The sequence below is a fragment of the Pleurodeles waltl genome, chromosome 5 (genome assembly GCF_031143425.1).
Source record: "Pleurodeles waltl isolate 20211129_DDA chromosome 5, aPleWal1.hap1.20221129, whole genome shotgun sequence".
NCBI classification, from domain to species: Eukaryota; Metazoa; Chordata; class Amphibia; order Caudata; family Salamandridae; genus Pleurodeles; species Pleurodeles waltl.
The window spans coordinates 594,394,078-594,411,672 of NC_090444.1; the positions used below are offsets into that span (position 1 = coordinate 594,394,078).

The 17,595-nt window shown below is 45.3% G+C and overlaps 1 protein-coding gene across 2 annotated transcripts in view; it reads left to right on the top strand.

Moving 5' to 3' along the window:
* The first annotated feature begins 910 nt into the window (after positions 1-910).
* Positions 911-17,595, top strand: part of LOC138295851 (zinc finger protein 544-like) — a 130,532-nt gene continuing 113,847 nt past the window's right edge. The window contains exons 1-2 of one of the 2 annotated variants that reach the window (XM_069234439.1): positions 911-1,131; positions 17,330-17,470. In XM_069234439.1, coding sequence (XP_069090540.1) covers positions 975-1,131; positions 17,330-17,470 — 298 coding nt within the window. In that variant the 5' untranslated portion in view covers positions 911-974. The remainder of the gene's footprint in view (positions 1,132-17,329; positions 17,471-17,595) is intronic. The other variant, XM_069234440.1, reaches the window with a different exon arrangement.

Sequence of the window (17,595 nt, forward strand, 5' to 3'; positions counted from 1 at the left end):
AATAGGATTTACAGCCTACTGAAAAGCCCAGCTGCCAAGTTTCCAGGTCCATGGGTGACTAGTTAGTTCGGTTGTTGTCTTATTTATCCCGGTATAAAACCAGCATCAAGCAACTGCCAATTGCTGACATTAATTCAAGTATTTTATCCATCAACACCTTGTTTTCATATAAAAGAGCTGAATTGTGAATATTTTTTAGTCAATTGTTCCACGCTCTGCACACACGGACCGCCCTGGACTGCAGGATATACGCGTTGTGCTCCATTTAACTAAGCAGTAAGACCCCAAGGGCCATATATGCGAACACATTTTCCCACAGAATGGATAAAATCCTTTCATACATCTGGCCCATGGAGTTTTGGTGGTCGTGTGCAAGTGAGTTCGCCGAGTTGTTATTATTTATTAAATGTGCGCGGGGAGCTTGCTATCCTCGTCTGTCTGGAAAACAAGTAGAACTATGCAGGAAGAAAGCCTCAAACAAGCCCACCCCACAAAGAGATATCAAATAACCCCTCACCATAAAAAACCGAAGTTATAAATCATAACGCCGATGGCCTAAACCCAGAAATAGTGATTCAACCTGCCAATAAACAGATACGGAAGTAAAATGTGATTGGACAGCTCGCTTGACTTGCTCACTTATTGGGTTACTTGGAGGGTGACTCTCACACATCATCTACTCACCATGTAGTAAACCCTTTTGTTACGATATGTGTAAATACGCGAAGTTGCACATCCGCGAACGGCCAAAATTACCAGTAGCTCTGGATAGGAGCATATAAAAATGTAATTCTAAATGAAAAAAACAGGAAGGTTTTTGTCTTGGTCTGAACATGCGTGAGAGAGCAGCGTTTTCCTTCTGGGCATGGGCTGTTTTTTCTCTGTTAAGGGGTTCTGATTGTCATAGGCAAACGCGCACTTGACAGCTCTCAGAGCTGTGTTTCTAATGGGGTTTTATTAGATGAAAATTGTGTATGCGGGGCTTGTTTCGATTTTCACTGCCGCGCCTTCCACACACACACAACTGCACTTTTGTGGGTCTTTCGTTTACCTCCGAGGTACAGCTCAGAAACTTAATTATTCAGAAGAGTTATTACAATGAAAGTCAGAAAACAAACATCCCAGCAGAAGGTGAGTAAATTTGTGCCAGAACTGTGTGGGTTTACCTGAAGATATTCGCAGTATAAACAGCGTGATTGTAGAACTATTTACAGCGTTGGTATTCTTAACTTGTTTTCAAGTGAGTGTCGTACTAGTTAGTGTTAGTAAATGGAATGTGGTTTTGCGACCACAATTGCCCACTCTGGACCTCGGGAAACCAGGTTCGGGTCCCGAAGCTGTCTCAACATCCTGTGATTGTGGGCAGATCACTTAATTATTTTCTGTGCCTAAACAGTGAAACTGGTCATGTGTAATTATGTATCCAGTGCTACTTTAAAGTGCCCCAATGCCCTTGGGTCGAGATAACACAAAATAAGCTTTTGCAATGCAATAGAACTCACTTTTACCTGAGTTGGAGCTATTGATATTGGAAATGTATAACTGGACTTCTTTTGCCACATTCATTTGTCAACCCGGCTGCATATTGTGGTCCTTTCTGCCACATACTTTTAGTGGCCTTGTGTACAGTGCCACTGTTGGCATGGTAACCCTCCCACTTTTTGGCAAGTGTTGATGCCAACTTTGATTGAAAGTGTGCTGGGACCCTACTAACCAGGCACGAGCACCAGTGTTCTTTCCCAAAAACTGTACCTTTGTTTCCACAATTGGCACAACCCTGGCACGCGGGTAAGTCCCTTGTAAAAGGTATCCATGGTACCAAGGGCCCTGTGGCCAGGGAAGGTCTCTAAGCGCTGCAGCATGTATTATGCCACCCTAGGGGACCTCTTACCAAGCACACACACACTGTCTTGCAGCTTATGTGTGCTGGTGAGGAGAAAAAAGACAAAGCCGACATGGTACCCCTCTCAAGGTGAGAGGGGTGCCATGTCGGCTTTGTCTTTTTCTATACAGGAACTGTAACACCTGACGGTGAACCTCAAAGGCTCAAGCCTCGGGTTACGGTGCCCCAAGGCACTCCAGCTAGTGGAGATGCCTGCCCCACGGACAAAGCCTCACTTTTAGCAACAAGTCTGGCGGGAAAATTAGGGAAACCAGGGAGGAGTGACCACCCCAGCCAAGACCACCCCTAAGGTGTCAAGAGCTGAGGTGACCCCCTCCCTGCAGAATCCTCAATCTTGGTTTGGAGGAAAGGGACCAATAGGATTAGGTTTGTGCCCCCCTCGCCCCCCAAAGGGCGCAAGGTGGGTCTAGCAACCCTCAGGGACAGTAGCCATTGGCTAATGCCCTCTGACTCCTAAAACACCCCTAAATCCAGTGTAGGAAAGTACCATCTTGCCTGGCATGTTACCCCAATTTTTACTTGTATGTCAGTTTGTTTTTGCCTCTCTCACTGGGATCCTGCTAGCCAGGACCCCAGTGCTCATAGTTTGTGGCCTGAATGTGTGTCCCTGTGTAGTGACTAACTGTGTCACTGAGGCTCTGCTAATCAGAACCTCAGTGCCTATGCTTTCTCTGCCTATAGGCTAGTGACCATATTTTCCAATTCTAATTGGCACACTGGAACACCCTCATAATTCCCTAGTATATGGTAGCTAGGTACCCAGGGTATTGGGGTTCCAGGAGATCCCCATGGGCTGCAGGATTTCTTTTGCCACCAATAGGGAGCTCAGACAATTCTTACACAGGACTGCCACTGCAGCCTGAGTGAAATAACGTCCACGTTATTTCACAGCCATTTTACACTGCACTTAAGTAACTTATAAGTCACCTATATGTCTAACCCTCACTTGGTGAAGGTTAGGTGGAAAGTTACTGAGTGTGAGGGCAACCTTGGCACTAGCCAAGGTGCCCCCACATAGTGCAGGGCAATTTCCCCGGGCTTTGTGAGTGCAGGGACACCATTTTTTGCGTGCAGTACATATAGGCCGAATATGGCCATGAAACATGTCTAAGATCATGGAAATGTCCCCCATGCCAAATCTGGTAGTGGGGTGCCAATCCCATGCATCCCCGGGGCTCCAGCATGGACGCCGGGTACTGCCAAACCAGCTCTCTGGGGTTTTCACTGCAGCTACCGCTGCTGCCAACCCACAGACAGGCTTTTGCCCTCCTGGGATCTGGGCAGCCCAGTCCCAGGAAGGCAGAACAAAGGATTTCCTCTGAGAGAGGGCATTACACCCTCTCTCTTTGGATATAGGTGTTAAGGGCCTGAGAGGAGTAGCCTCTCCAGGCCTCTGGAAATGCCTTGAAGGGCACAGATGGTGCCCTCCTTGCATAAACCAGTCTACACCGGTTCAGGGAACCCACTGCCCCTGCTCTGGCGCGAAACTGGACAAAGGAAAGGGGAGTGACCATTCCCCTGTCCATCACCACCCCAGGGGTGGTCCCCATAGCTCCTCCAGTGTGTCCCAGACCTCTGCCATCTTGAATCCAGAGGTGTGAGGGCACAATGGAGGCCTCTGAGTGGCCAATGCCAGCAGGTGACGTCAGAGACCCCTCCTGATAGGTGCTTACCTGACTAGGTGGCCAATCCTCCTCTGAGGGCTATTTAGGGTCTCTCCTGTGGACTTTTCCTTAGATAACGACGTGCAAGAATTTTCCAGAGTTCCTCTGCATCTCCCTCTTCGACTTCTGCCAAGGATCGACCGCTAACTGCTCCAGGACGCCTGCAAAACTGCAACAAAGTAGCAAGAAGACTACCAGCGACATTGTAGCGCCTAATCCTGCCGGCTTTCTCGACTGTTTCCTGGTGGTGCATGCTCTGGGGGCTGTCTGGCTTCACCCTGCACTGGAAGCCAAGAAGAAATCTCCCGTGGGTTGACGGAGTCTTCCCCCTGCTAACGCAGGCACCAAACTTCAGCTTCACCGGTCCTCTAGGTCCCCTCTCATTGTGACGCGTGTGGTCTCCCTGGAACACAGGTGGTGGATCCAAGTGACCTCGACAGTCCAGTGGTCCAACAGTCCAAATTTGGTGGAGGTAAGTCCTTGCCTCCCCTCGCCAGACAGTAATCCTGTGTACTGCGTGGACTGCAGCTGCTAGGGCTTCTGTGCACTTTTGCAAGGAATCCTTCGTGCACAGCCTAGCGCAGGTCCCCAGCACTCTGTCCTGCATTGCTCAACTTGCTGAGTTGACCACTGGCTTCGTGGGACCCTCTTTTGTAGTGTTGAGACGACTGCCGTGCTCAGTTTTCTTGAACCTGTGTTCAAGTACTTCTGCAGGTGCTGCCTTCTTCTGCGTGGGCTCTCTGTGTTGCTGAGGGCCCCCTCTGTCTCCTCTTGTGGTGACCTCCTGGTCCTTTCTTGGCCCGGGCAGCACCCTTTTTCTTCAACCGCAACCTTTGCAGCTAGCAAGGCTTGTTTACGTTATTTCTCCAAAGATACAACCCTGCATCCTCCAGCACTCCGTGGGACATCCTCTCTGCAAAGGAGAAGTTCCTGGCATCTTCCGTTGTTGCAGAATCTTCAGCTTCTTCCACCCGGAGGCAGCCATTTTGCACCTTCATCTGGGATTTGGTAGGCTCCTGCCCCCCCATGGACACTTTTGTGACTCTTGGACTTGGTCCCCTTCCTTTACAGGTCCTCAGGTCAAGGAATCTGTCTTCAGTGCTTTGCAGTCAGTTGTGGTCTTTGCATAATCTCCTATCACGACTTTAGTCTGTTTCTGGGGAAGTATGGTCACTTTACTCCTACTTTTCAGGGTCTTGGGGTGGGGTATCTTGGACAGCCTTAGTGTTTTCTTACACTCCCAGCAACCCTCTACACACTACACTAAGCCTGGGGTCCCTAAGTGGTTCGCATTCCACTTTCTTAGTATATGGTTTGTGTTGCCCCTAGGCCTATTGCATCCTATTGTATTCTACAGTGTTTGTACTACTTTTCTAACTGTTTACTTACCTGATTTTGGTTTGTGTGTATATTTTGTGTATTTTACTTTCCTCCTAAGGGAGTATATCCTCTGAGATATTTTTGGCACATTGTCACTAAAATAAAGTACCTTTATTTTTAGTAACTCTGAGTATTGTGATTCTTATGATATAGTGCTATATGATATAAGTGGTATAGTAGGAGCTTTGCATGTCTCCTAGTTCCGCCTAAGCTGCTCTGCTCTAGCTACCTCTATCAGCCTAAGCTGCTAGAACACTACTAATAAGGGATAACTGGATCTGGCACAAAGTGTAAGTACCATCAGGTACCCACTATAAGCCAGGCCAGCCTCCTACATGTAGGATTTAAGGGCCTCCCTGAAGCCAGCTCACCAGATTCCTGGTGACCTGACAAGAAGAAGAAAGACTGCTTAGCTGAAACCTCCAGTAGAGAAGAAGGAAAACGGCAACTGCTTTGGTCCCAGCCTTACCGGCCTGTCTCCTGCGTCAAAGAACCTGCAAAAGATCAGCGACGCGTCCTGCGGGACCAGTGACCTCTGCTCAACTCCAGAAGACTGCCATGCATCAAAAAGGACCAAGAACTCCAGAGGACAGCGGCTCTGTCTAAGAAACCATCAACCAAGGACTTCCACCTCACTCCGGATCCGTGAGTCCTGACCCCTGTGCACCCAACGCCCACGGCCCGTGTCCAGGTGGTGTCCACCCACCAAGAGAGGGTCCCGAGGCAATTGCGAGCAAGTGCCCTCCCTGGGTTGACCTCTCCACCCCTCCACAACGACGCCTGCAGAGGGAATCCTGAGGACCCCCCTAACCGCAAAGCTCCAGATGAAGATATCTGACACCTAAAGACACACTACACCTGCAGCCCCCAGGCCTTGGAGAAATAGACACCCGGTGCAGCTACGTTCAGCAGGCGGCCCTCCTCCCTGTCCAACCGGTGGTGTGCCCGAGACACCCCCTCTGGATCTCACCTGCAGCTCCTGAGTGACCCCAGGGGTCTGCTCATAGACCAGCATTGGAAACCTGATGTCCTGTTTGCACCCTGCACCGGCCCGGCCCCGTATTGTTGTTAGTAGGTGTTTGGGGTTAACTTGAACCTGAACACTGGACTTCCTAAAACCCGGAAACTGAAACTGTAGGTGTTGTACTTACCTAAAAACCAATCTAAATTTTCTTCCCCCCAGGAACTGTTTCTGAAAATTGCACTGTGTCTGTTCTTAAAACAGATTATTGCCACTATTTGAAGAACTGTATTACTTACCTATTTCAAACAAAGTACTGTTGATACCTTTGTGAAATACAAATCTTTTAAGGTACTTACATGCAACTTGAATCTCGTGGGTCTAAAAATAAATTAAGAAAATCTATTTTTGCTATATAAAAACCATTGGTCTGGAGTTAAGTCATTGAGTGTGCGCTTCTTCTATTGTCTGTGTGTTTACAACAAATGCTTTGCACTATCCTCTGAAAACTCTTAATTGCTCGACCACACTACCACAAGAGAGAAGATTATTATTATCTACTTTAGTCTCTGTTAAACCTCTGGGGAACCCCTGGACTCTGTGCACACTATATCTCATTTTGATATAGTATATACAGAACCAGCTTCCTACATCTTGCATATATCTAAAGGGCTAGTAGACCTACTAGAATGTTTTTTTCAAACAAGGCCCTTAAAACACAAACTACTCCTAGATGCAAAATAAAAGTTCCAGCCATAGGAGACCTTACAAATACACTGAATGGCAGGATGGGATATTATTTTGGGGTCCCCACTAACCAGGTGGGGACCCAGAGATCATCTAGACAGAAAGAGCACATCCAGAAGGTAGTCCCATTGGCCTTGAACCACCACAGACTGAGTTATGAGCAAAAATGTTTTGTAAAAGGAATGCCCTGCAAAGCATTGTGCGTCAAGTTTCCAAATGCGGCACATATTGTAGTATGTTGACTGTAATGCTCAGAACAGCCCCTAGAGGGGTCATGTAACCATATAGTTAGCTCCTAGAGGGCATAACCACATAAAAACAGAAATGGCAGAAAATAAGGCAGTTCAACCATATATTTCATGACTAGCAGGCTTACTACAATGATATTTCAAACAAAACCCTTAAAACACAAACTACTCATAACTGTAAAACAAAAGTTCCAAACACGAGAGAGCTTAAAAAAACCACTGAATTATGGGAGGGGTTATTATTTTGTGGTCCCCAGTAACCTAGTGTGGGGACCCAGAGTTGACCTAGACAGAAAGAGTGAATCATGCTGAAGGTTTTGGTGTTGGACCCATTGTCCTAGGACCACCATAGGCTGAGTTATGGGCAAAACATTTTTGAAAAAAGAATGCCCTACAAAGCATTATGGGGCGAATATCCAAGTGCTGCAAATATTGTAGTATGTTGACTGTAATGCTCAGAACAGCTCCTAGAAGGCACAACAATATAATTTGCATTTATAAGAAACATGATCATGTAACCATATAGTTAGCCCCAAGAAGGCATAAGCACATGAAAACAGAATGCCAGAAAATTATGCAGTGCAGGCATACATTTAGCCCCTAGAGAGCTTAGTGCATTACACATTTTCAGGGCTGGCAGGCCTACTGCAACAATATTACAAACAAGGCCCTTAAAACACAAACTACTCTCAGCTGTATAACAAAAGTTCCAGCAATGAGAAAGCTTATACAGACTCTGAAACTTGGGAGTGGTTATTAATTTGGGGTCCCCACTAACCTAATGTGGGGACCATTGATGACGTAGACAGAAAGAGCAAGTTGTTGTGAATGTTTTGGTGGTGGTCCCAATTTCTAGGACCACCACAAGCTAAGGAATGGGCAAAAATGTTTTGCAAAAGAATGCTTGCACAGCATTATGGGGCGAGTTTCCCGAGTGCAGTAAATATTGCAGTATTGACTCTCCTGCTGTTTCAGGAGAGCCGCTTTGAGGATTTCTGTATATTTTTCCATAAAGCATTTATCAATTTAAAGTGTGTTTGTGAAAGCTATGGAGTGTGAAGGGGGGGAGCCAAAAGACTCTGATTAGGTAACAGTGTGAACAATGTGACCAGCACTTCAATACCGCCGATGATGGAGTTTGTGCTGCTGTTCTGCGCTGTTCGCGCCATGGCCGTCATGAAGCACGAAGGGGAGGGACAAAAGAAAAAAATAGTTTGTCCACACTGAAGTATATTGGCAGTTGTGCAATAATCCATGTAACGGTCAGTCTGCAAGGCGGTAACAAAACCGCCCCAAGGTAGGACAAACGTAAAGCATTTACCAATGACATCAAGGGATTTTTGAAAGGCAATCCCTCAAATGAGTGAAAGTGATGAGCGTGGTTAAAAGCCCACATAATACTTACAACAGGTCGGAAAGCATTTGTGGGCTCGACCTAAAAACGTGGAAGTTGCAAGGTACCCAGTCGTATATGTAATATTCCTAATGTGTGCACAGGGAGTAGTGTTGCATATTATGATGAAATGAAACTATCGAAACTTGAAAGTAGTTCAATTTACCGAAATGTTTATTCTTCAAGGAGATACTATGACTGCCCCTTAACACTGCAACATATTCAATTACCACATCTACATTCTAGAGCAGCAATCACTTAGGGATACAGTGACACAGTAACATTCTTTAATATCTAAACAATATTAATTTCTGTTCCCATATAACACCCCCCTTCATAATACATTTAAAAAAAAAAAAATAAAAAAAAAAAAATGAGCACATAATATAACTTTTTTTCAAAACTTAAATTTTTTTAAACGGTGCACTCAGATAAAACTTTCAACATCATAGAAATGCCACAATAATTGCAACTGTGGACAAATAGAGGCAAAAATAAGTTACTCACTCACCGGAAAGCTCTAATTAAATACAGAATAGAAATCCAAGTTCGAAGAAACAGAAATTTCTCAATGTGGTTCCAACAATTCGAGGGCGAAAATAAATCAAAAGGTTTCTTCAGTCAGTGGGTTCAGCAGGAGTTCCACAAACACGTGTCGCCAAAATTTATGTTGCATATTACGATGAAATGAAACACAGGAAATTTAAAAGTAGTTCAATTTACCGAAATGTGACCAAGGCACATATTGACATAATAACATTCTCTAATAAATAGATAAACAATATTAAGTACTATTCCCATATAACAAGTAGGAAGGTCATTCAATTTAGTTGTGCATTTACTGCGCCACCTCTCTACAATCCAATATTAAGCAAGTGTTTGATTTTCTGGCTCCTTTTGTTTGACTTTTATTAAATCATTTAATGGCCCACAAGGCTTAACTGAACCAAATTGCCTTTCACCACATCTGTACAAAGCATAATCATTAGTTTTAAAACTAATGACAATGGTATTCATATCTCTGTTGCCATACCTTAACTGTATGGCCGTTTTCCTTTGTTTGTAGAGGCAATATTGCTCCTAGGAAATATTGATACTGCAGGGTGTAATATTACCCCTGTGTTAGACCTCTCTCAGGGCCATGAAGTAAGTAGAGCCTACTAGGCCATAGCATTGATAGATGGGGCAATTTACCTCTGATGTTCCTTTGCTACTGCAAAATCGGCCACCTCAACCCCTTCAACACTGCACTCTTAATTTGTAGCAATGGCAAGCAGTCACACACTTCTCAGGGAGGTAGTGTGCGGGTTCATCAATCTCGTAACTTAACAATCACCCAGTAACACAATGAATGAATGTTCGACCCAGTGCTTATCTTTATAGAAAAAAAGTGCTTCCATACACTTAAAAATTAGAAACTACACAATACAATATAAATGCAAAAATGTACTGTTGTTGGGATTCTGCAGCCAGGATTTAAGTTCTCTCTTCTCTCACACCTTCCCCTTAATTCTGCATAAGGATAGTGTGGTAGGTTGCAGGAGCAAGTTCAGTGCTACCCTTTTGGGTTTAGACTTTGTGCGCTCACTTTTAAAGTTTCTAGTCCTAGTGCTACTCTCACCAATGAGAGTCTTTTATTCCTGCGCTGGTGGCTGTCAGGCTCTCAGCTTGCATCCTTCCCCCATCCAGGACAACCACTCGCTCTCTGCAAGTTTAGCGGCACTTTGATTTTGGATGTAGCATCTCTTGGGGTGCTACATGTCTCTCTCTGCAAGTTTAGCGGCACTCTGATTTTAGATGTAGCATCTCTAGGGGTGCTACATGGGGACTGGCTGTTGGCAGGCTCAGCTGTCACTGACAGTCCTCTACTGGATATGCGTCGAGTCAAGCGAGGTCAGAGGTCACAGGGCCACTGTCAAATCTTCTCAGGTAGCGGGATGGGTCCACCTCCACTCTACAGTGACACAGCAGGTTGGTCCTCTTTGGGTACAGTGTTAACAATCCTAGCTCAACAGTTTGCTTGGGCACACTTTACCAGTGTCACAATCTTGTCGCTTTGGAAGCACAGCTGTTTAGTCCACTTCAGGCACTCATCAGGACAGTGCCATGGTACAGCAGGCCACTGGGAGCAGGAGAGACCATGATCTGGTACAGGAGCATTCTGGTTGCTTTCTCAAATATCTTCTGGGCCGATAGATCCACAGCTCTAGAGTTAGCTGCTTCTTGCTGGCCCTTGTAGTCAGCAGCTCCTGGAGAGTTGGCTCCCTCCCTCCCTCGTCTTCTTAGGCAGGTCAATTTCCCAGCGCTTCAGAAGAGGGAGACAGCTTTTCCTTTCAGGTCAGACTGCAGGTGATTTTGTTTCACCTATGGGAAGCCGGCTGCCAGGCAGACATCACCTCTGTTTGCATAGTAGTCCTCTTGGTACTCTACAGAGCACTCCCTTTGTCAAAGAGAACATGTAAGTAGAACAAGTGGTTCAACAGCTCCCACTTTTATAGAGATAAAGCAGACAAGGGATGTGTATTTGCTGTTTTCACTTTCACCAGTGTGGGTCAGCTCTCCTTTCACTTGTCCTTTCCAGAATGTCTTCCAGACCTAGCTTTTGTGCAGTGTGATGCTCCTCACAGCAGGGCCATAACCAGGTTGGAGCACCCAGAGTAGAGAGACAATTAAGTGTGAACACTCAGCATCTGGCTATCAACAGCCACACTTAACACTGATGGGGAAGAGAAACAAAAAACTGGGCTCTCCTAAAGGACCCTTCCCACTCTGAACAAAAGAGGCTGCACTCCCCGCTTCACCCGACTATCTATCAAACAGCAGTGCTCAGGATGCCTCATCTGCAGCTCCAGCTGCAAAAGGACCGAATCGTATTTCTAAAGGGGAGACTGTCTCCCCTTTCCCCACTTCAGTGTTTAAGTCTCCTTCCTCCAGCTTCAGGAATATCAACAATACACTCCCACTGGCTAGGACAACACTTGCATCTCCCTCTTGTGCACATGAAGAGGCCAGAATCTTCTAAAATGGAATCCGCATGCCTCCATTATACTGGCTCATTTATTCACACTATGTATGCACCTTGCAGGCCACATACAGTCATACATACAAACATGATGGGATCTTAGCACAAAACCTGAATGAGCGTTTTGCAACTGAATTTAGCATGAGTGTTCCAGTAGGCATCCACTCCGGTGACACAGATAAAAAGGTCTGGTCACAGCACAGTATGCTACCGCCATCGTGCTACATACTGCACCCATGACAGAGACAGCAGCCCACTCTATAGTCAATGTGAACATGCTTTGTTTGCGCCTTGCAGATCCAGAACAGGTCCAGGACCTCTATCATGTCAAAGACAGGACTAGGCCTTCATGCACAAGCTGCTTATGCAGGAGTCGGGGCTAGAATAAAAAACAAGGATAAAATATATTTGCAGTTGGGCACTCAGGGCAGAGGAACAGAACTGTACACCATGCAAGGGACATTCCCGTTCCAATACTCCCCTTTCCAAGTGCTGCACCTTGAAATGAGAAATAACATGGTATTTATTATGTTTTTTTTTTTTTAACAGCGGTGGTTAAGCCAGTTTTTATAGGATCCAATATGTACAAAAAGTTTGTTCCTTGGTTAGACATCTGAATCACGGTATGGTGTTCCCGGATATGATCTGTGTAATCTATGTGGTGGTATGCACAGTGGTATATATTTTACTGTATTAATTCAAAACTCTAGTTTCTAGTTACCAAGCCGGGATATTCCAGTATTTTGTCCCTGTGAGTGTCAATTAGTTAATTTGCTCTACCTTTTTCTCAGTGGGTTCAGAGATAGCCCAGTCATCCCCAGTAATGCTTTATATAACAAAGTAGCAGGTGTTTTGGCCCCACCTAGTGTGAGCAGTGTTTGAAAAACCTGATGAATCATAGGTAGGCAACGCCTACACAATTTTGTCTTACAGTTCTTACTACAGGTAAGGAGATTTGTATTTTCATATAGATCAGCAACTTTCAGGCTCATTGCTTCTGCTCAGTTTGCAGCATTTGCCACAGCTGCCATCTATCTCAGATTAGGGTAGTACCATGACAGCAAGTCCTTGCATAACGCTGGCATTGACCCTGTGCAGGAAAGGCAACACTGTCACCAATACCTAGCAGTATATTTTAGCCGTATGTGTTTGAAGTTTGTAGGGAATTAAGAGACTTCTGCTATGTGGTGTCTAGCAGGTATATATATGAAATAGCACAGAACTTGTTGAAACAATTCCGTCTTGGAGATTGCAACTCTGCACAGTAGCAAGGGGCTAAGCTGTTACTGAAACAAAATGATTAGACCCCTCACAGTGCCCCCTTCTCTAGGCCATCTCTTTGATGCTCTATAGACTTTGCTCCGTTCCGCTTTCCCCTGGGCCATTACTCTGTGGCCCCAGGGGTCAGGGCGATCTGGGGTCAAAGTAAGCTAGGTGATTAGGGGCTTTAATTTAGCAAAAACAGCTCCCATATGTTTTAATAAAGAACCATCCCTGAATTGTTTATGGGCACTTGAAGTACTTGGAGAATGCTGACTGAGAGGGGGTCTCTAAAGTGCTTTATGATACATTAAGAAGTCACTTGAATTTGTCATGAAGGCAAACATTTATTATTTTTGAGAGATAATGTAAGTATGCTGAGCTTTGGAAAGTGTCATTGTAGGAAGCTGGCTCTGTATATACTATAGCAAAATGAGATATAGTGTGCACAGGGCCCAGGGATTCCCCAGAGGCTCAACAGAGGTGAAGTAGATAATACTAATGCTCTCTTTTCTGGTAGTGTGGTCGAGCAGTTAGGCTTATCAGAGGGTAGTGCAAAGCATTTGGTCAACACACACATACAATAGAAGAAGCACACACTCAATGTTTTTATAAAGCAAAAATAACTTTTGTTAATGTATTTCTAGAACCACAAGATTCAAGTTGCAGGTAAGTACATAAATACATTAGTATTTCACATATGTATCAATACCACTTTGATTGAAATTGGTAAGTTATACAGTTTTTGAATAAATGGCAATACTCTGTTTTAAAACTAAAAGTTAGTTCTTTTTACAGGTAAGTACAACACTTACAGTTCCAGTCTCCGGGGTTTAGGAAGTCCACTGGTCGGGGTTCAATTCAACCCCAAACACCCACCACCAGCAACATGGGGCCGATTGAGTGCAGAGGTCAAAGATGGGGCAAGTTTAACATGGGCTCCTATGGAGCCTAGGGGCACTCGGTTTCATATCTGATGGCAGGTAAGTACCCACGTCTTCGGAGGGTAGACCTGGGGGATTTAGAGGAGCACCGGGAGGGGACACAAGTAGGCACCAAACTCAGACCCCCAGCTGCACAGGGGCACCGGATGCATGGTGCAAACAGAGCGTCGGACTCCCAATGCTATCTTTGAGGGGCCCCGGGGGTCACTTAGATGCTGCAGACGCTAGGTCCAGGGGGTCGGTTCCGGATAACCACAGGCTGGGCAAGTAGGAGGGCCGCCTGCTGAATGTTGCTGCCCCGGAGGTCGGGTTCTCCAATGCCTGGGGGCTTCGGATGCAGTGTTATTTTAGCATTGGATATCTTCATCCAGGGCTTTCGCAGTCAGGGGGTTCCTGTGGATTCACACTGCTGGCATCGTCAAGGGGGACAGGAGAGGTCACGCCAGGGTGGGCACTTTCTCAGAATTGCCTGGGGATCCTCTCTAGTTGGTTGGGCGACCTGAACACGGGCTTTGGGCGTCCGGTGCAGAGTGGGCAGGATTCACGGATCCGGGAGGCTCTGGAGTCCGTAGCTGTAATTTCTTCTTGGACAGGGAACCTGTCCATGGGAGTTCTTGGTCCTCTGTAATGCAGGCAGTCCTCTAGAAGCTTGGCACAGGTCGCTGGACCCATAGGACGAGTCACCTTCTTTTGTAGGGCTTTTGAAGCAGGAGACACACTGATAGGGCTGGGGCCAAGTCTTCTTCCCTGCTTGGGTTTCAGCTTAGCAGTCCTTCTTTCTTCTTTTTTCTTGTGAGGTCGCCAGGAATCTGATGTCTTGGGTTCAGGGGAGCCCTTAAATCCCGGATTTAGGAGGGTTACAGGGGTCAGAGGGCAGCAGCCAATGAGGGTGGCTACACTCTTCTTGCGTCCAGTCCCTTTGGGGAGGGGGACACAAACCTAACCCTATTGGTCCCTGTCCTCCAAACGCAGATGGAGGATTCTGCAGGGAGGGGTTCACCTTAGCTCTGGGCACCTTAGGGGTGGTCCTAGCTGGGGTGGTAACTCCTTTCGGCTTACCCTAATTTTCCCATCGGACTTGCTGCCAAAAGTGGGGCTTTGTCCAGGGGTGGAGACAACTCCACTAGCTGGGGTGCCCTGGGGCACTGTAACAACAGGCCTGAGCCTTTGGGGCTCACTGCCAGGTGTTACAGTTTCTGAAGGGGGAGGTGTGAAGCACCTCCACCCAGTGCAGGCTTTGTTTCTTGCCACCGAGAGCACAAAGGCTCTCACCCCATGTGGCCAGAATCCCATCTCTTAGTGGCAGGCTGGCATAGAACAGTCAGTCCTCCACTAAAGATTGGGTAAAATACAGAGGGCAGGTGCGTTTTTCAATAAATCCAACACTGGCCTCAGTGTCGGTTTATTGTGCTGAGAGGTTTGATAGCAAATTTCCCATCATTCAGTGAAGCCATTATGGAGCTTTGGAGTTCGTAATGACAAACTCCCAGACCAATACTCAATATGGCTGCACCACACTTACAATGTCTAAGAATGGACTTAGACACTGTAGGGGCATATGGCTCATGCAGCTATGCCCTCATCTTTGGTATAGTGCACCCTGCGTTAGGGCTGTAAGGCCTACTAGAGGGGTGACTTACCTATTCCACAGGCAGTGTTTGTGGGCATAGCACCCTGAGAGGGGTGCCATGTCGACTTTGTCTTTTTCTCCCCACCAGCACACACACGCTGCAAAGGCAGTGTGCATGTTCTTGGTGAGTGGTCCCCCCAGGTGGTAAAATACATGCTGCAGCCCTTGTGGACCTTCCCTGGCCACAGGGCCTTTGGTACCACGGGTACCTTTTACAAGGGACTTATCTGGGTGCCAGGGTGTGCTAATTGTGTAATCAAAAGTACCGATTTTGGGAAAGAACACTGATGCTGGGGCCTGGTTAGCAGGATCCCAGCACACTCTCAATCAAAGTTGGCATCAATATCAGGGAAAAAGTGTGAGGGGGGGGGGGATAATCATGCCAACAAGGGCACTTTCCTACAGTCATTTTAATGGACCCATAAAAATGTCTGCACTATGTAAAGTCAAGCTAGCTATTAATAATATGTATTCTTGGAATGCACTTTTTTCATATTCACTAAATCACTGTGTGGCAACCTACCTCATATTGTGTGTAATACAATTTTAAAACAATGACATAAATATTCACAGTTATTTCCGTTACTTGCTCGGACCTCATAGCACTATAAATATTCAAGTCATTCTTCTGCAGTGGGCCAAGCAGGATTCAGATGTGACTCTCGGGTCTCACAAACAGACATCTGCAGTGATCGCATTACCCAATTAATATTTCATGAAGTAAAAGGGTGTATTTCCCACCAAATAGTTTAATTTGCCATTATTTCTCGTTCAATGTGTGTGCATTACTTCATATAGAATTTATGTGAAGGTGAAAAACAGGAAAATACTTAAAAAATGGTTTGTTGTTTTTAGCCATACCTAAGCCACTATTTTTCCTGTTATCAGTACATACTTTAAACCGAAAATATTAGAACAAAACACTTTAAAATGCTTCTAAAGCTGACCTAATGACCTCTGATCGATAGTTAAAGTGAAAAAAGACAGAAAAGCCAGCTTACCAATGAATACAGAGGAGTTCATATAAGGTTCTCCTTAACCGTGTCTTGGCCTTTGTAGAGTTGTAAAAGGGGAACAGATGGCTGGCTTTTTACTCTGTAAAGGTGGCAACCCTAACTTCAGTTACTTCATGTACATAAAAGTGGTCTGGAAACAAGAAAAATAAACAAAGTTGCGCTTCCAGGCGATCTCCATTTACATGTGATTGCTGAGGATTTTCCTCCCCCCATCCAAATGCTGCCATGGGCCCCCGGGGGTGCGTGGCCCACAGTTTGAAGGCCTCTGTGCTAGGGCCTGCAGCATGCTGGTGACCAATGTGGGAAGAAACACTGCAAAGGAACCCTCCAAAATTACAAATGTATTATTATATATCTAATATGTAGTTAATTGATTGATAAGGTATGTACTAAGAATTATTTCACAGAATGATTACTTTTTGCTTATTTGTAGTGGTTTAACACAAGCTGATGGTTTAATATGTATACAGCAGGTCTGGTATTGCCTTACTTCAGCAGTGGTTTGTCTAACAACTATTGTTATGACAAAACTATTTGCCATAACAATAAGAGAATAATTTGATGGTTGGTTTAATATTTTGGAACATTGGTTGAGTCCAAAAAATGTGACATGATTGCAGTGGCAGTATTCCTTGGGTACTTTGACAACAGCATTCTTACATCCCTCACAGATTAGCAGTCACACATAAATGGAAACCCTCTTACCAATTAATAGGTTTTCCTTATAACTGAAAGTGTCTATTCATTTATGGATAAGGTTTTGTGATTGGTATTGTTGAAGGGTGAGTGGATGAATGCAAGAATGAAACGATAGGTAGAAAATAGATGCATGACTGCAATAATAAATGAATGTGCTCAAACAATGAGTGATTGAGTGCATATAAGGTGGATTTATGACTTCATATCTGAAAGCATGTAGGCACCTCGTGTTATAAGCCAGACCTGTTGACTTTATCAGTGGTCCGGTAGCTTTCCCACAATCAGGGTTTTAAAAACGATGACCGAGCAAGCATTGATAAACTGAGAAGGCTTAAGGCCAACACCAGAAGTAGTGCTTGTTTGTACATTAACTCCTTAACACTTAATGTTGTTTAGCATTTAAAGTCTTTGCTCGCTGCTGCATCAGCAGAACTTAAGAATGATCATGTGTAATATATCCAGTTTGTTTTTCTCAGATTCCAGTAACATTCCGTGATGTCACTGCTTGTTTCTCTGAAGAGGAATGGAACCTTTTACATGTGTGGCAGAAGGAGCTTTACAAGAATGTGATGAATGAAATTCACCAAGCTATGATTTCTCTAGGTACAGTTACACTTTTAACATTTGATGTATAAGCTTCGCCTCATGCATTCATATTTCACCCACATATGTTGTGTGCTGGCAAAACCACAGCTCCATCATGCTTTCTACTCCACACAGTCATTATT